Source organism: Anser anser, assembly GCF_964211835.1.
Source record: "Anser anser genome assembly, chromosome: 1".
Lineage (NCBI taxonomy): Eukaryota > Metazoa > Chordata > Aves > Anseriformes > Anatidae > Anser > Anser anser.
The window spans coordinates 103,282,086-103,301,826 of record NC_139720.1 but is presented as its reverse complement, the minus strand read 5'-3'; the positions used below and the strand labels follow the sequence as shown (position 1 = coordinate 103,301,826).

At 42.1% G+C, this 19,741-nt stretch overlaps 1 protein-coding gene across 10 annotated transcripts in view; it reads left to right on the top strand.

Annotated features, from left to right (window-relative positions):
• Window positions 1-19,741, top strand: part of CRACR2A (calcium release activated channel regulator 2A) — a 79,574-nt gene that overhangs the window by 9,972 nt on the left and 49,861 nt on the right. Inside the window, exons 1-3 of one of the 10 annotated variants that reach the window (XM_083824876.1) lie at window positions 9,839-10,249; window positions 14,138-14,240; window positions 16,912-17,149. In XM_083824876.1, coding sequence (XP_083681002.1) covers window positions 16,982-17,149 — 168 coding nt within the window. In that variant the 5' untranslated portion in view covers window positions 9,839-10,249; window positions 14,138-14,240; window positions 16,912-16,981. The other 9 variants (XM_083824884.1, XM_083824875.1, XM_083824879.1 and 6 more) reach the window with 9 other exon arrangements.

Below are 19,741 nucleotides of genomic sequence, written 5' to 3'. Positions count from 1 at the left end.
ACAAACTCTGAGCCCAGGGCACCAACTGCTGGGGAGACCAGTGTGAACAAACCAAGTGCCAGCTACTGGAGTCAGACTTGGGGTGCAGTAGTCCCTGGCCTGTGGTGCCAGCTACTGGAGCGAGTGGGGTCTTCTACTCCCAGCCATGGGGTTGGAGTGGTATATTTTCCCAAACCAGCTTCTGAGGGGGGACCGGAGTGAGTGAGGCGGGTGAGGGCTCTGCACCATCAGCTGGAGCAGGGCCATGGCTTGCAGTCTGTGTGCCTGTTGCCAGCTGCTCAAGGGACTGAGTGGCTGTATCATCCCCAGACCTATTGTGTATGTCTGTTCAATAGCAAACTTTAAGCTGGACTAGCTGGCAAGTAGCAGGAGCCTCAGATCCAGGCAGGGGCTCCATGCTGGTGCGCCCAAGGGGCCTGTGAATGTGGTATGCCTGAGGGACAAGTGTGTGAGTGCATGTGAACTTCAAGCTGGACTAGCTGGTGAATAGGTGGGTAAGGGGCCCAGTATCCTGGCAGGGGTGCTAGGTGGACCTCTGTGGGCTGCACTGGTACTCGAGGATCTGAGTGGGGGGTGCTAGACAAACAGAGAGGCCATGCCTGGTACTCAGAGGATCTGTGAATATGCTGTGTGCATGTCTTCAACAGTGAACTTGTATCTCTACCAGCTGGAGAGGAAGAAGGCTGTCTATGTCTGTTTTATGTCAGTCCTGTGTGTAACTGCTGTTGAAGGCAGTCCTTCACTGGGGCAGCCTGTGTGACCAGTCATGTCAGTGTCCTCTCTCTCTGTCTGTATGTCTGTCTGTCTCTCTCTCTCTCTCTCTCTGTCTGTGTGTTTCTGGGATACTTGCTCAGTTTTGCTACTGGCTAAACCAGCAAAAGGGAAAGTGGCAGCTGCAACCCCCAGCCTGGGCTGGGGGATGTCCCCAGGCATTGGTCTGGGCCCCAGCAGCCCAACAGGAGCAGTCTTGGGCCAGAGCAGATGGTAGAGGCAGCCACATGCTTATTGCTCTCTACCTCACTTAACAGAAAAAAATCCACATGAAGAGCTGATTTGAAGGTCCCCCTGGGAATGTTGTGGTTTTTGATATTTCAGAAGTGGGCTTGCTTTGTCCTGAGGGAAAGGGACTGTTAGACAGACTTGAGAATGCACTGTACTTCCAGTGTTAAAGCAGAAGAAATATGTCACTGTAGATTAGATAGCTAATATGGTTTGCTTTGAAAGCCACATAAGGTAGAATATACTGAACTACAATGGGTGATGAATAATGAGAGGAGAATATTGGATACTGTCTCCTCAGGGACACGAAAATAACTGATGTAGATCTTTCGTCTTCTTTTGGACTGCTGATTTTCAAGCTTTTCAACGTGTTAATTCACACTTTATTACTGAGTTGATATTGCCTTACTGGAAGAAGTGCCAGTTTATGCAACAGCTTTGATTACAAACAATAAAATGTGCCAATGCTGAGCTATCTATGATTTAAGAAAAACATTTCTAATGCAAGTTATATGGAAAGAAATATTTATAAGTTCTTTTATTTTCATACATTTATGCTCAAGAATGGTCCATCCCAGAGCCCAAAAATTCAAGCAAAAGTGGCAGCAAGCCTGCAGGGATGAATGAAGAGCTGACTAAACTCCAACATAAAAAGGAAACATACATGAGGTAGAAGCATGGTCAGGTGACCAGGGAGGAATAAAGAGACACTGTCTTGACTATGCACATGTAGGTTTAGGAAAGCAAAAACCAACCAGGTATTGAATCTGGCAAGACATGCAAAAAATGGGCATCTACAAAGAACAATAACAAAGATTAGGGAAACTGTGAACCCTTTTGCTGAATGTGCCAGGGGAACTGGTGACAAAGGGCACAGAAAAGGCTTAAGTAATCAATGCTTTGTTATTGGTAAGATCTGCCATAAGGATTCCCAAGCCCCTGAGGCAAGTGGCAAAGTTTGGTGCAGTGAAGACTTACTCTCAGTAGAGTAGGATAGGGTTAGGAAACATTTAAACAAACTGGATATAAACAAGATTTTGGAACCTGATGGGATACATCCATGAGAGGTGAGGGAGCTAGCTAATGTCATAGCTAAGTGACTCACAATCAGGAGCAATACTGCCAGCAGGTTGAGGAAGGTCATTCTTCCCCTCCACCTCAGTGCTGGTGAGATCACATTTGGAGTGATGTGTTGAGTTCTAGGGTTCACAGTAAAAGAGAGACTTATAGAGTGAATCCAGCAAACAGTCACTAAAATGATTAAGGGACTGAAACATCTGACATATAACAAAAGTCTGAGAGAGCTAGGACTATTTAGCCTCAAGAACAGAAAGCTGGGGGGATTGTGGGGGTAATGTTATCAATGTGCATAAATACGTGGTTGCGAGGTAATAAATACAAAGCAAGACTCCTCAGTACTGCCCAGTGAAAGGACAAGAGGCAACAGACGCATATTGAAATACAGGAAATTCCATCTAAACATAAGGAAAAGCTTTTTTACTGTGAGAACAGTCAAACAACAGAACAGGTTGCTCAGAGAGGTTTTAGAGTCTCCATCCTTGGAGATTTTCAAAACCCAATTGCACAAGGCCTTGAGCAATCTGTTCTAGCTGACCTTGCTTTGAGCAGTAGGTTGAAACAGATGACAGACAGATCTGTTCTATGATTAAATTTTTGAAAAAAAATTTTTGAAAAAGTTTTACTTTATATATATTGGAGATTTATTTATTTATTTATATAGCACAATCGAATTTATACTAGTGCAGATCACAATAGCATAAAGTCAAACATGTATTTCCTTTATTTTGGCAAGTGAGATGACTCAAGAGCAGGTCAAGCTAGAAGACCTGTAGTTTCCTACCTGTCAGTTACTATGATTTGTTTTATAGTCAATCTGTAAATTTATTGCATTGTGTTTATGATTCCAATTTCGGCAACCAATTTGAATATTACTATCAAGTTCCCCCAGGGTGGTGCAATTAAAGGCTGTATCAGTGTGGAAAGATCAAATAGGCCTGTTAATGACAGCATAAATGTAGAAGAAAACTACTCCTTGCAACTGAACAGTATGATGGCTCTCCAGACTGAAATAAAAACCCATCACCACAAATAAACTGTGAAGTGCAGTTTGTTTTATTTCAAGGGTGGGGGTTTTATTTTTATATTGCTCTTGACATTTCCTGACTTAAAGCTGCAAGCTGTTTGTAGTTCTGGCATTTGCATAACCCAGTGATTGAGACTGTCATCCAGTTTCTAACTCATTTTACTTTAAGCATAGACTCAGAAGGATCCCAGATCTGGATAATGTGTTTTGCACCCTGGGACTTTTCAAAAGATCTTAGTATTGTTTTAGTCCTTAAAGAAAATCAAATGAGTGTGTACCTAGACTTCAGTGAGGACAATTTTGGACTTGTACAAATGGTGGAATAGTTTAAAGCATTCTGCTTACTACCGTAATTTTAAGCCTATGCCAAGAAGCCTATACCGGGATCCACCCAAGGGTGCTGAGGTTGCTGGCAGATGTGATTGTAGGGCCACTATTTGCTGGGAAGACAACACATCCCAGAACAAACAGTCCAGGAGATTACTGCAGAACATTGCGGATAATTTCTTGACACAGGTGGTAGGTGAGCCAACAAGGAGAGGGGCGCTGCTGGACCTGGTACTAACAAGCAGATATGCTCTAGTTGGAAACATGAAGGTTAATATAGTATTTTTTGTGATCTGTGATTTGTTATTAGCAATAGTAGTACCGTTGCTACTTGGCCACTGTGAAACAGTCATTCCTTCTGATAGTTTCCTTGTTGGGGTGCTGGAATAAAGTTTAATGGTTTTTAGTTAGACTTTCCAGTGCAAGTGGAATTTTGTCCAATATCCTGCCATACTTATTTTCTCAGATTACTATACCAAGAAATCAGAGAGTTAGAGGTACTGAATTACTGAGAGAATATTATTGCTGCTTCTTGCGCCCTGCCCTTCTTAATTCTCCACATAAGCAGAACTTCCAGGCTCCCAGCATGATAACAAACACTTTTTAAATCAGTTAAGAATAAAGCATTCAAAGCCATGATGTAAGAGGAAAAGGTGCATTTTCACTAAAAACCTAACTACTTACAGTAGCTTTATTTCTCAAGGAGCTTAACAGCACTGGGTAGTTTCATTTAACTTCACTCTGCCTTTTCAGTATGGATCCCTAAGAACTATTAATATTTAGGGAACAAAAATCAGAGAAGGTAGTGCTGGAAAGGAAATAGGAAGTTCTGTGATTATTATTGCCTGCACATTAGTTGTTTTTCATTAGTGTTTCTATATTGAAGGATCAGACTGGGAAGTAAATGAATCTATCTGCTTCCCTTGCTTACTTCTGTTACCTTTGAGCATCTCAATTTTAATCCACAAACGATTTTGCTTATTGCTTCCACAGAGACCATCAGGAAGCAAGGCAGGCAACTTTCTTCTCCATCTATGTAGGAAGCTATCATTTGGGAGAGGAAAATTAAGATGGTTATTATGCCCTCTTTGGCTTAACGGTCCCACTCTTCTTTCATTCTCTGTAGGACCTGTTTTTTCACTTTTAGATTTTGCTTTGATGTATTTCCCCAATGGGCCACTTGGCCTTAGCAGAGCTAGATAAAATATGAGTTTGCAAATTAAACTGAAAGGATTCTACAACAGAGTTCGTTTCCTGGGCTGAGCCAGGAGCGACCCACCCCCCCTCCTTCTCCCCCCCCCTCCATCGTACACAGGCATCCCCTGGGGAGCACGAGCAACCAGGACCGTGGCAAACAGGGTAGGCAAACATGGTGTGGCACAGCAGTCAGGGTGTGGCGTGGCAGTTTGTGCGGCAGTGCACGCAGGCAGGGTGCAGCAGCAAGTTCATGGCAAACAAGTCATGGCAAACAGTTGGCAGAAGGCCACATCCACGCTTAGCAAAAAGGAGGTGGGGACCCAAACTGAGCTTCTGAAAAAGCATGTAGCCATCCAGAGGTCAGGCTGCAGGGAGTGCCAAAGCTTCACACCATCTTTGGGCAGCTGCAGAGATAACAATTACGTGAGATGTGAGCAGGTGGAAGACCTGCTCAGCATGGTAGCTGAGCTACAAGAAGAAGTGGAAAAACTGAGGGGCATCTGGGATTCAGAGGGTGGTGCCAAGCTCTGGCCTCTGTCAAACAAGAACAGGCACCAGAAATTCCCCAACAAGAAGGGAATGCAGTATCCATTCCCCAGCAGACACAAGGCAGAAGTTTCAAGGATGTGAACAGATGGAAACAAATCCAGGCTCGAGGTGGCAGGAGAAATTTGTCTTCACCTGTCTCATGCTATCAGGTAGCCCTGAGCAATAGGTGTGAGACCCTGGAGGCTGAAAGGCAATAGATGGATGGAGAAGGTGACGATTCCTCTCCACCAGAGATATTGCCAGGGTCAGAAAGGCCATCCCCCAGTATCGCAACCACTGGGAGGAGGAAAAAAAGTCATGTTTTAGTTGTGGGTGATTCCACAATAGGGGGAACAGAGGGCTGCTTGGCCTTAGCAAAGCTAGATAAAATATGAGTTTGCAGATTAAACTGAAAAGACTTCAGTACATAGAAGGGACCCTCCTCTAAGGGAAGTCTGATGCCTTCCTTGGGCCTGGGTTAAAGACATCAGCAGGAGACTTCCCACTTTGGTTCAACCCTCAGACTATTACCCTTTGCTGGTCCTACATCTGGGAGGAGAAGAAGTGGCAATGCTTAGCCCGAAGATTGTTCGGGGGGAATTTAACCACCCTGATACTTGCTGGGAAGACCACACAGCCCAGAACAAACAGTCCAGGAAGTTACTGCAGAACATTGCAGATAACTTCTTTACACAGGAGGTAGGTGAACCACCAAGGAGAGGGGCAATGCTGTACCTGGTACTAACAAGCAGAGACGGTCTAGTTGGAAACATGAAGGTTGAGGGCAGTCTCGACTGCAGTGATCACGAGATGTTGGAGTTCAAGATCTTGCGAGGAGGAAGCAGGGCAAAAAGTAGGACTGCAACCCTGGATTTCAAGAGAGCTAACTTTGACCTCTTCAGGAACCTAATTGGAGGAATCCCCTGGGCCAGGGCCCTAGAGGGAAAGGGGGCCCTGGAGAGTTGGCTAATATTCAAGCAGCACTTCCTTCAAGCTCAGGATCGGTGCATCCTTACGAGAAAGAAGTCAAGCAAGGGGGGCAGGAGACCTGCGTGGATGGGCAAGGAGGTCTTGGGAAAACTTAAACAGAAGAAGAAAGCATACATGTTGTGGAAGAAGGGACAGACCACTTGGGTGGAATATAGGAACATTTTCAGAGAATGCAAGGATGCAATGAGGAAGGCCAAGGTCCGGTTAGAATTAAATTTAGCAAGAGAGATCGAGGATAACAAGAAGGGCTTCTTCAAATACATAGCAGCAAAAGGAAGACTAAAGAAAATGTGGGTGCGCTGCTAAATGAGGTGGGTGCCTTGGTGATGGCAGATACAGAGAAGGCAGAGTTACAAAACACCTTCTTTGCTTCAGTCTTCACTGCTAAGGCTAGCCCCCATGCACTACCAAGCCAAACAATAGAGAAAACCTGGAGAGAGGGAGACTTTTTCTTGGTTGAAGAGGATTATGTTAGAGGTTATTTAGGCAAGCTAGACACCCACAGATCTATGGGCTCCGATGGGATGCACCCGAGGGTGCTGAGGGAGTTAGCGGATGTGATTGCTGGGCTGCTTTCCATCATCTATCAGTGGTCATGGTGTGGTGGTTTTACTCACGTGGGAGGCCGAGCTCCACCACAACCGCTCTCTCACTCCCCCTCCTCAAAGAGGAACAGGGAGAAAATATGATGAAAAGGGCTCAAGGGTTGAGATAAGGACGAGGAGATCACACAGTAATTATCGTGACAGGCAAAACAGACTCACCGTAGGGAGATAGTAAGATTTATTACCTATTACTAACAAGCTAGAGAAGCGAGAAACAAAGGAAAGAAACCAAAAGCACCTTCCCCCCCATCCACCCTCTTCCACCTCCTCCCCCCGAGCGGCGCAGGGGAACAGGGGAATGGGGGCTATGGTCAGTCTATAGCGCTTCTTCTCTGCCGCTCCTTCTTGGTCACTCTCATCCCCTGTGCTGTGGGGTCCCTCCCATGGGATGCAGTCCTTGCTGAACTGATCCGGCGTGGGCTGCCCACAGGCAGCAGCTCTTCAAGAACTGCTCCAGATATGGGTCCGTACCACGGGGTCCATCCCTCAGGAGCAAACTGCTCCAACCTGGATCCCCCATGGGCAGCAGCTCCTGCCAGGTCACCTGCTCCTGCGTGGTCTCCTCTCCACGGGCTACAGGTCTGGCTCAGAATCTGCTCTGGTGGGGGTCTTCCACAGGCCGCAGCTTCCATCGGTGCAGGTCTACCTGCTCCACCGTGGTCTCCATGGGCTGCAGGGTGGAACCCTGCTCCACCGTGGTACTCCATGGGCTGCAGGGGGACAGCCTGCTTCACCATGGTCCTCACCACAAGCTGCAGGGGACTTCTGCTCCAGCACCTGAAGCACCTCTCCCCCTCCTTCTTCACTGACCTTGGTGCCTGCAAGACTGTTCTTCACTCCTCTCACTCTCTCAGCTGCTGTGTGGTGCAGCGTTTTTTTTCCCGTCTTAAATATGCTCTCACAGAGGTGCAAAACAACATCACTTATTGGCTCAGCTCTGGTCAGCAGTGGGGCCCTTACCTAATATGGGGCAGCTTCTAGATTCTTCTCACAGAAGCCACCCCTATGGCCCCCTGCTACCAAAACTTTGCCACGTAAACCCACTACACATGGTCATCCGGAGAGGTCCCAGATGATTGGAGACTTGCTAGTGTGACACCCATCTACAAGAAGGGTTGTAAGGAGGACCCAGGAAACTACAGGCTTGTCAGCCTGCCCTTGGTGCCAGGAAAGGTGATGGAACAGGTCATGTTGAATGCAATCACACAACATGTGCAAGACAACCAGGGGATCAGACCCAGCCAGCATGGGTTCATGAAAGGCAACTCTTTCCTGACCAACTTTATCTCCTTCTATGACTGGGTGAGCTGCCTGGTGGATGAGGGAAAGGCTGTTGAGGTAGTCTACCTAGACTTCAGCAAGGCCTTTGACACAGTCTCCCACAGTATTCTCCTGGAGAAGCTGGCAGCCCATGGCTTGGACAGGTATACTCTTTGCTGGGTTAAAAACAGGCTGGACCGCTGGGCCCAATGGTGAATGGAGTGAAGTCCAGCTGGAGACCGATCACCAGTGGTGTTCCCCTAGGGTCGGTGTTGAGGCCCATCCTCTTTAATATCTTTATTGATGATTTGCATGAGTGCACCCTCAGTAAGTTTGCAAACAACACCAAGTTGGGGGGAAGCGTCGATTTGCCAGGGGGCATGAAGGCCCTGCAGAGGGACCTGGACAGCATGAGTCGATGGGCAGAGGCCAATGGGATGAGGTTCAACATGGCTAAGTGCCGGATCCTGACTAAACCTGGCAACACTACAGGCTTGGGACAGAGTGGCTGGAAAGCTGTGCAGAGGAAAGGGATCTGGATGTGTTGGTTGACATTTGCCTGAACATGAGCCGGCAATGTGCCCAGGTGGCCAAGAAGGCCAACAGCATCCTGTCTTGTATCAGGAATAGTGTAGCACGCAGGACCAGGGAGGTGATTGTTCTCCTGTCCTCTGCTCAGGTGAGGCTGCACCTTGAGTACTGTGTTCAGTTTTGGGCCCCTCACTTCAAGAAAGACACTGAGACCCTGGAGCATGTCCAGAGAAGGGCTACGAAGCTGGTGCAGGGCCTGGAACACAAGTCCTGTGAGGAGTGGCTGAGGGAACTGGGGTTGTTTAGTCTGGAGAAGAGGAGGCTCAAGAGAGACCTTATTGCTCTCTACAACTACCTGAAAGGAGGTTGCAGTGAGGAGGGTGTCGGTCTCTCTTCTCAGGTGACAAGTGACATCCCTCAGGTTGTACCAGCGGAGGTTTAGATTGGCTATCAGAAAAGATTATTTTTAGATTGGCTATCAGAAAGGCTATCAGGCCTTTCTTCACAGAAAGGGTGGCTGGGCATTGGAATGGGCTGCCCAGTGTCATGGTGGAGGTGCCATCCCTGGAGGTATGTAAGAGATGTGTGGATGTGATGCTTAGGGACACGGTTAAGTGGTGGACTTGTAGCATTAGGTGGATGGTTGTACTTCGTGATCTTAAAGGCTTTTTCCGACCTAATTGATTCTATGATCCTGTGGTCTTTATACCACCTCCTATTGTATTGCTATTTCAGCTGTCCCTTTGATTATTTTTTTTATAATTATTTCTCATCTCAAGAAGCTATCCATTCTGGGGTCAAACACAATGGTATGAATTGCACCATTATCATTTTTTGTTTGTTTGGGGGGGGGGGTTGTTTTGTTTGTTTCTTTGTTTTTGCTTTAGGAAGTATGCTGAATTGAAATACATTATGAACACCATGTACAAAGTACTCTTCTACAGTTGTGACATGCTGCAGTGATGAGAACAAAGTATATTTATTTTCTAGAGGGTTACTCAGAGAACCTGTTCCCAAAGGTAGACATTAACATACCCTAGCACGACGTTTTTCAAAATGTACTTTGGGCTATTTGAAATTTCTGAATCAAATGAATGTGAAATCAATTCTGTCTCCTGTTACCATCTTCTGTGCAAGTGTAACGGCACTTGGGACAATTTGAAATCACAAGCTTGGAAGATCCTAGTTGGTCCATTTAGATTAGTCATCACCTTAAGTTTTTGTTTTGGATGAGTTGTCCTGCACCCTTCCAAACCCTTCTGCCTTGTATCATTCAGGTTACAGAGATTTCAAGTCAGTGGCCTTACCCCAGAAAGCAAGCCATCACATACTTAGTCCTAGCTGCAGTAGGGATCAAGGAGGGTATTGCAAATTTGAATTCCCCTGGCTCTCCGAATTGACTTACTGCTGGTTCGGAATTTGACCTGCCAGAGGCGAGGTGTGATCTGTACTCTGTCTGCACAGCCCCCTTTGTGTGGGCAAGGGCCGGCTGTGGGCGGAGGGAGGCCGGACTGGCTCACTGTCCCGCCCCCGGGGCGCAGCCTGCTCGTCACCGGGTTATGCTATTCGTACCTGAACAAAGTTTAGAAAGTTGTTTAAATCTTCCTGCACTTTTACTTCCACCCTGAGGCGTGTGTGGAACTTCATCAGTCAGTGCGCAGGGCTCGTGTTGCACCTTCGCCTGGGGGCCTGCAGGAAGTTGCGGGAGGTGAGTTGGGGGAAGGTATCCTGGGCCTAAAGTGTCAGGAGAGGAAAGACAAGAAGAGCGTGCAGAGCCAGATCATCCCCCTAGCAATGCTGCTGGAGGAAATGCACAAAGTGACAGCTGCTTCTCCTTTCTCTCCCTGATGTCTCAACAGTGCTCTGCTCTTCCTCTGTGCTCCTCCTGTTGCAAGCTCTGCTTCCTGTGAGGGAGGTCTGCATGAGAACACTGCTTTTGCAATTTTGTCGGGCCTGGGCAGGGTTTTAGGAGGTTCAGGGCAGCCCGCAAGTGATATCCGTTATTAGTACATTTCCTGTCCCCAAGTGCCAATCAACATTTCTGCCCATTCTCTCGGAGCTATGAGCTGCACACCTTGATGGTATAGACTCCTGCAACATGTGTGGGAGGCACCTACTGGGAAGGAACTTGGAAAAGCTCTTGTGGGAGGAGAAGCACCTCCACCTGTTTGCTTGGTGTGTGGCTGCCCTGCTGACAGTGGAACAGAGGTGGCACACGGATGTTTCTGGAGCCGCTGTGAGTGTTGCATACAGCACTTGCAGCCCCTCACCCTTTTGTTAACACTCATGCTGGAAGGCAGCAGGATTAGAACCACAGTAGTTGTCAAAAATGCTTCATTTGCTACTGCACTGTCTGCTGTCGTGAACTTGAGCAAGTTGCTTTAGCTCATTTTGCCTTGCTTTACATCTCTGTGTAATACTGGTACCAGTACTAAGGCAAAAAGGGGTGAGACGCTTGCAATTGGATTGACAGCTGAGTGTACTGGACTGCCAGGTGTTGTAACTCCTTCTACATAAAGAATATTTCATAAATGTGGTGCCCAAAAGTGCTGTAACTGATACTATTTGTAGTGGCTCTTCTACAGTCTTCATGTACTAGGGCAAGAAAAACAGTGTCACAGCAAAATCACTTTATGTCCTGCATACTTCTAGAGCTGCCTAGTTGATTTTCATTGTATGCTTCCCTGCAAATACAAAAGATAATTGAAGTTGTGACTGGTGACTGCCTTCAGGGTCTTCACACTGAATGCCTATGATGACAGTAAATTATAGTTAAAAAGGATATTTACTGCTACCAAGATACTTTTATATATACTGATACAACAGATTTTGACTAAATGTAATGTATACCAAGGTCTTTTCCAACCTTAATGATTCTAAGGCCAGGGCATGGTGATAGGGAAGAGAATGTCTTCTTTTAGCAGGCTTATGTCAGCTTAAAATAATTATGGTGTTACATTTTATCAGCTTTAGAAAAATTTCAACATAATGCTAAAAGATAACTCTGACACTAAGTCAGTTCTGAAGATCTCCCTGTTCATATGTCAATCAGGTTACAGAAGCTGACAAAATAGCAAAGGTTATTTTGAAAATGATAGTTTGGTTGTAGGGAAAGTTGTTTTTATCTTCCAATATCTGTAAAACATAAATGTTGCCTCTCATAAGAATATTTTTTGTATAAATCTATGGTAACCGTGGTATTAAGTAAACTTACTACACTTTTTTTCTGATGATTTGTGTTTTGAAGTGTGCTGCTAAAGGCCAAAGAGAGACATTCTGTTTCTCTCGTGTTTAGCACAGACCTGAATACAAGGGGTATAGGTTAAAGAAAAATATATGAAGAGTTTCCTGAATGTTGTATTTGATTTTTTTCTTGCCATACACTAGCAGCCATTTGTGTCAATGTTTGCAGAACTGACAGGGTGTGGCTGTGACTTATAAAGTAGATCTTAACAGGGAAATTCCTTCAAAAATAAGAGTCTGAAAAATTAGGCACAGTGACTGTAAAAGGCGCTGCCACCTTTTTTTTTTTAAAGGAGGCTAAAGCAGGGCTAGTCGATCTGTATGCAGGCATGTGAGTAAATGATCTAATTTCAGAGAATCTGTAGAATTTAACTGTTTTCATTAGCTTCAAGATGTGCAGGGCTGGGTGTTACATCTATCAGCTGAAGGATGCTTTCCTCAGTCAAGCTCTGTGCAGCAAATACATATATATATAAATGTCCTAAGTATATATATGGGTGTGGGTGTGTGCAAGTATGTGTGTGTGTATATATATACATATATATATATATATGGAGTTATGACTGCAATAAACTATCAGCTTGTAAATTGTATCCCTGGATGATATTGGTGTTTTAATTTTTTTTTTATTGTGAGACATATAATATTTCATAATCATTTATTTATTTCTTTGTATGAGTGTGGAAAAAGTCTTCTAAACTTAAAAGATAGGGCAAAAAGTTTTTACCTGTAGACAAATGCTAAAAAATATTTTACTGAAACCTAGAAACTCAGAGACATAAATGCAGGTAAAACAGCTTGGTAAGTTTTTAACTGTCACAGTTAGGGAGAATGAGGTTGTCACACCTCATGACTTGTGAAATCTGTGCATCAGCACTGCTGTGCAATTCAAGAGCCTGGTGATTTACAGTATACCAGATTGAAAAATCATGATCAAAATACCAGCAATGACCTACCTTTTGAAGACCAGTCCCAAAATACCTCATGGTTAATAACCTGTAAAAATCTCGTAAAGCCCACATCCTTGGTTAGTATCATTTGGAGCTATGCTCATTTTCATCAGCTTGTGATATGATGTGTTTTTACATGGTGAAATTTTTTTTTGTAGCTAAAGGAATGGACATGGGGTTTCTTAGCAGAATTTTGAATTTGTAAACCATTGAGTTTCTGAAGGGGACGGATGAGTGAAAGGAACCACCTATTTTATTTAAAACCAGCCTTGGAACAATTGCATTGCTGATCTAGTAACATAGGGTAAATTGCAGTTTTAATTTTGCATGTTATTACCAGCATTTGTAAAGTATCAGGACACTTTAGGAATTAAGAAAAACTACTTGCTGTGTAAGCTGCCTTGATGGTTAAGAATATTAATTCATTCTCTATTATTTTTTTCTGTACTATGTACTGTTGCTATGTAATTTTTTATGTCGTGTATGAAAGGCGGGGCAACTTACAAGAAAGTGAGGCTCCCATGATGTATTGTTTCATTTTGTAGTATTTAGAAAACATGGTGATATTTTCTGAATCATATCTGAGCTGTTTACTAAATCTAAATAACTTTATCAAGCAGCGCATAGTGCCTTTTTATTCCACTTTTTTTTTTTTTTAATCTGGTTTCATATTTCTATTCTTTCATATGCAATTGGCTATCTATTATTTGGATAGTTTTCCTTTTTCTTAAGAAAATCTAATAATGGACAGTACTAGCAGCATATACTGTTATGATTAGTCTGGCCTGTTCCTGCAGTTGTGGTCTTTTGTGAAATTGCTGAAATTTGAAAAAGAAAAGTTTGATTTTATCTAGTACCCTTGAAATTTGAGACAGATCTTGTCAAGATCATTTTTGGGCTTCACTTGTTCCAGTGAATTTTGATATAATTAAACTCGATTTTATATTACTGTCACTGAGAAGTTGAAACTGATGGCTTGATTTTAGTTACCTCATACCCTGGTTTCAGCCAAGAATGAGCTTTATTGAATTAAATGAAGTTTAGGTGTGTAAAAGCAGTGTCAAAGCAGAATCTTATCTACTGTTACACCATCGTAGTCTAAGTCTGGCTTGCTGGGGAATTTCCATGTAATTCATTTGTGAGAGTGGCTATGTAGACTCAGAGCAAAGATTCACCTACCTTATATTGTATTTTTGAGACTGGCTAATACTAGAAATTTCAAGAAAGGGATAAAGAGAGAGAGCAATTCGGGAGTGATCTTTCCCTTAGTGTATATTCCCACAGTGGTTGGTCACTCTTCCTAAGCTAGAAATTTTCGTAATAAGAGAAGGAGTATAGCTGACCAGGCAGGTGTAACAGCCAAATGCCCGTGACAACATTTACTAACCTTGTTCATTTTCCAGGGCCTGCTGGAACGTCGCAGGCGCAATGACAAGCTTTGGTGACTTTTGGGGTGTAGAGTGCCGTGAGCCCACCAGAGGGCTCACACGCTACGGAAATGAGTAGGTCAGTCTGCTGTGCGCATGCTTTGTATAAGCATCTGATTTCTGTGCTTTGTAAAGCACCCTTGTATGTCGTGTGTTATAACTGAAGTCAGGCCCATTACAAGAAGTTTCCTAAAACAGGCTGGTAGTGTATATAGCCAACTGTTGCCTGCTCTCAGGAAGTTTTTTGTTCTGCTGCTCCATCACGTGAGGACTGTCTTGGGAAATGTCTAAGTTTATAACTGCTTAGGAAAGATTTTGACAGCTAAGTTCTTTGGTCATTAAAACATTTTCAGCTTTGGAGAGTATTTGAACTGCAGTACTGGGATGCTCAGAGTTGTAGGAGAGCATGAGGAAAAAAGTTCTGAGAACTGCATGCTCAGCTCCATTGGGAAGAGGCCTGAAGCTAAATCAGAATGTGCTAGATTTACCAAGGTGATACCATGAAAGTTGGTCAAAGAAACTCTCTAATACTCAGTTAGGAGTTTTAGAAAGCAGGTGTTCTTTAATTGTGGTGCTGGATACCCAGGGGATCTCTCCACCTAGTGTGCGTGCCGAACTGTCCAAACTACAGGGGTTATATGCAACCAGAACATACATATTCATTATATTTCATAGAAATAATCAACATATTCATACTATTTCCCATAATTCATTACAATATGTAAATGTTCCTGACACATGCACATTTGTTTGACCACATTTGATTGTGGTCTTCCGGGGGGTCTGTGGTGGTTGTCAGTAGTCTTCCTCACTATGTTCGCTGCTTGAACCCAGTTCTTGCATTTGCTCAGACCATCTTGTTCTTTCTTGTTTTGTTGTTCCAACTTAGACATGCATACTAAACTAAGTGATTTACATGTCAAAAGACATGTGCAGACCATGAATTCCTCACCTATTTTTTACAGGCACATCTTTCAGGCCTAGGTTATCTTGCCCCCCTTTCCCCTGTCTTGGGATACAATTCTGTGTGGTCTTACAGATAAGACTGACTAATTAGTCAACTATATGTTCTTCTGACTCAGTATCAAAGGTTTGCAGATTTTTGCCAAATGGAGTTAGAGTGTGAGAGTGATTTGCTCATCAAAATCCGAAAATGGATGGAAGTCCAAGGCTAGTTTACAGTGCTTTTTTACTTACCTGCAGCATGCAAAGTCTAGTAGCCTGGTCCATAGCCAATATAGATAAATCACTTTGAAAAGGGACAGAATTTAATGGAAAGCCGTTGCAAGCCACAGGTGTGAGGAACTGTACATCTAAGAATGTCTTGAAAGATGGTATGTTTAAAGATGGATAAAGCACTGCCTGTTAGAACTCAAGCACAGAATTGAGTAGACTCTGGCTGACCTACTCTGTGTGATCAGAGCCTTTTCTACCTAATAAACAGAGTAGAAAAGCAGAAGTTCTATTTTTCTTAGATTCTACCTTCACATCCATGCAATGCCCAGGCCTGCAGTCTGGAGACTACAGACATACATTTCAGATTCAAATAATTCTCACTGGCCTCTGTTGGAGTTATTCCAGATTGTGCCAGTCAGGCTTTGTTCCTTCATATGAAAAGCTTCTCAAAATATATTTCTCTCTTAAAAATCATCAGACAAATTTTTGGCTACTTTAGATAGACCTATTTAGAAAAATAGAAAGACAAATCCAAGATACAGATATAAAGTCAAGTTGCTGCATGTCATCTGAGCATTGGTAACTGTATACATTCTTAGGCTGTCACAATTACACAGTACTCCAGCGAAGGAGACTTTTTATAAACTTGATTTACCCACATGATAATGAGTTAGGGTCATACAGAGTGTCTTACCAAACATAAGGTGAGCCATGGAAAAAGATGGATATTCAATAGTGCCTTTGAACCTATTTGAAGTTTGGAAAAGCCTGCTTCTTTTGTATTGTTACTGCATGTTGTACAATTTAGAATAAGTTTGGAGAGGGAAAAATATTTCCATCAGAATTCCCAGAATGAATTTAAGATAAAATTATACGCAAACATGAGTTACACACAAGTATTTTCATGAAGGGGGTCTAACAAATTTTCACAGAGACTCTGGAATGTGTTTAATTTATGAAGTCTTTCCACCAAGCTCACTAGCAATTAGATGTTTCACAGGTGAAAGTCAAACGCCTAAGTTATGTTTCAGAATTCCATAATACATTAGCTTTCTCTTAATTTTAGTGATTTAAAATATAAGTTCAAACAAGTGATCCATCAGATTCCATCAGTCATCAATCATTTTTCATTCATTAGCTATCATGTGCACATACTATACTCCAAAGCACTGGATACAAATTGTGATAATGTGGTGTTAAGATGATCAGTCACAAGCATATCAATTGAATAACTGTAGTAACTTTAAATATTTTTTAATATGTTTTTCTTGTGTTTTCTTTTTGTTCCAGTTAATTGATTGTCTGTATTTCTTATTAAACTGTCTGATTTTGCTTTGAGATTCTTTTTCAGAACTAGAATACTTTTTGTCTTGTCCTTCACTCAGACTGTCCCCTCCTCATTCACCATCCTATTTGCAGTATGCTTAGTGCAGTCTTAGTGCAAGCATGCATTTTCAAAAAGCTATTTCTTCTTCTAAGATTTTGTGCCTAATTAAAGAGATGGTTGCTAAGAGATTGTTGAAAGTATAATTAAGAGAGCCTAATTTGCTCTTTTTCTTATCTTCCATGCACAGAGTTCAGACCAGAATTTGTAAGTAAATGGGATAGCAGCATCCCAAAATATTCAGTGACAAGATTCTGACAATGGACAGAATGCAAGGAGACTGTGCCAGTCCTGTGCCCTCAGGTGATGCAGAGAAGAGCAGGACTGGAGAAGAGGACCCAGGACCAACTGTGTTGGGAAAAGCACATGAGTTCTTTCAGATTTGTGATGTGGAAGGCAAAGGCTTCATCACTTGCCAAGACATGCAGGTAAAACAAAATTGGCTATGTGGAATGTACAATGAGAGAAACTCCCAATGCCTTTAATGAGTTGAGACCAATTAATTTAGAGTTAGAAAATGTGATACTCTCCTGATAAGTTAAAGAGATGCATAGGATTTAAAGTAATCTCTTTGAAGTCTTACGTGCTGTTCTGTGATTCTATGGTTCTATGATAATCCTTGCAATTGTTTCCACAGAAAAAATAACAAATAAATGGAAAGCTGAAGTAAGTGCAGTTTAAAAAATTGTCCCAGGAATTCCATTCTTGGGAAAGTTGAAAGTCCAGCAAATTCATTGCTTTGCAGTTTGCCCCCATATCAACAATATATTCTGTCCACTAATTTTACCTTTCTGTTTGTTGTTGTTGTTGTTTGTTTTCAGCCAAATTCTGTAAATAGGGTCTTTCACTTTGGTTTCACATTTCAGACAAGTGAAACTCTCAGCTGAATCACATATACATGCAGGAAATGTAGAGAAATAGCGTTTTAGCATTATTCAGTGTTCAAAATAAACTAATCAAGTTGTTCTTAAAATAATTGTAGAATCTGAGGGGCCAAATGAAGATTTTCTAAAGTTGTTGTTGAAAAGAAGCAACCACACAACAAAATCTTTTTAAAACACACTGCAAAAATGATAAGAAGACTTGAAAAAAAGACTTGAAAGCAGGGAAGGTAGAAACAATGAAAAAAATATGGTAAAAAGCATGAATGTACTCATGCATGACATGCAAAGCATAATTTCATTGTGGTAATCCATTTTTACTTTAGTACTAATAGATGAAATAGAAATGAGGAGCGGTAGCAAAATAAATTCACTACAAACTACAACGAACTGAAGTATCTGAAATGAGGTAAAGAAGCTTTCCATATTCTCAGAAACAAAAACATGTCTGAGTATATGCAAGTGAGAGACTTTTAACTGCCTGTGTTGAAAAAGCAAAAACCTCACAGTAGACTGCTCAATAGTACCTGTCAATAACTTTCTGTCCAGTTGTGTTGCTGAATTTTGTGAAGACTTGTGCTAATTCTGTGAAGCTGAGCAAGATAAGAGTGCAGATGCTTGCTGTGCTATAGGGTTTTCCAATATATATTATCTCATTGAAGTAACTGAATGCAAAGTAATAACTATGTTTTTAGCGGTAATTTTGGTAAATCCCAATCCACAGAGAACATCCTTTATTTTATTCTCATTTTATTGTCTTTCCAAAACTGAATGGCATATATTTTCACCTAGTAATATATATATATAAATTTATATATATATAAAGTTTTAATGTCTGTTTTTGCAAGGACTGTGAAGACATTTCTTTCTTTGATTCTGGGTTTTATGCTTGGATTGTAGGTAAATTTGTACTTGCAGGTTCTAAAACAGATGTTGCGAAAGGTGCAACAGAAAAAGAGTTGAAAAGAACAGATACAGTGTATTTCTTTTATTTCACCCTGATTTTTTGTTTACTCTATATCTGACAACCTCTGTGCGTATGTGTCTGGTTCATTTAAATACAGGAATACGGATGCTCAGAACATTTGAGATGATTTCTCTTCGTTTGTTTTTATTTTCTGATGATTCAATTAAATATAAAGCTACAAGTACAGACCTTTTGAAGATACTGGGATTATCATTGTACCAGTCAACACCTTAGTAAATCAGGAGTAAATCAGCTGAAATCAATGCAATTCCATTGACAAAAAGCTGCATTGAGACCCATCTCTGTTTGACTTTACAGTGATACAGTAACAGTGAATAAAAAATATAAGCCAAAGTTTTATACATTAGTTCCAGTAATTTAAAAAAAAAATGATTATTTGGAGATTTGGACAGCTTTCTCATTGTGGCATCTTTCTTGTAGTTAACAGTAGAGGCCAGACAGCTCTCAAGAAGCACTCATTTATCAGGTCCTTAGGAGGTAATAGGTACCAAATCTGGTAATAGGAGCTGAGTTTCTGTTCTTTCTGAGAGTTAAAAGAGTAATTAGTCTGAAACACCACCCTCATCAGTGCCAAGTAGGCTGTTAGGATTTTACAGAAGAAGCTAAGTTTTAATTTTCCATTTAGACCTAAGTGATAAAAGTCTAAAGCTTTGTGAAGATGAGTGTGTTTATACAATAAACTGTTGAGAAGTCAGGTGTATCTTTGATTAAGTTCTGTGCTTTAGAAGATCTGTTGCTTTACCTTCTCAGAATCACTTTGGAATTCCTTTTACTGCTCTTTACTTCAGCTTGTACAGGTTTATAATCTATACCATAAACCCTTCATTGCAAGCAGGGAAGACCTAGTTAAAGAACACAATCATCCCTTACCTTGACTGCATGGCCTGCTACCTTGGATAACAGTTTCTGTTGTTCTTGGATTAAAGGAGACACTTTCTTTGTGCCTAAAGCCCTTTCCACAGTGGAACAGAGTAGGACTTTTGCTCTGATTAATTTTATCAACTTGCAATTTTAATATATTGTATATACTATAGGAGTTCAGGGAAGAAATTAAAATACTAACAAAGTAGATGACTTCACCAGATAATATTGCTTTCGAAGCTAAGGAAAGTTTTTATTCTTCCTAGTGCTGCCTTCCAGTGCAAATCCTT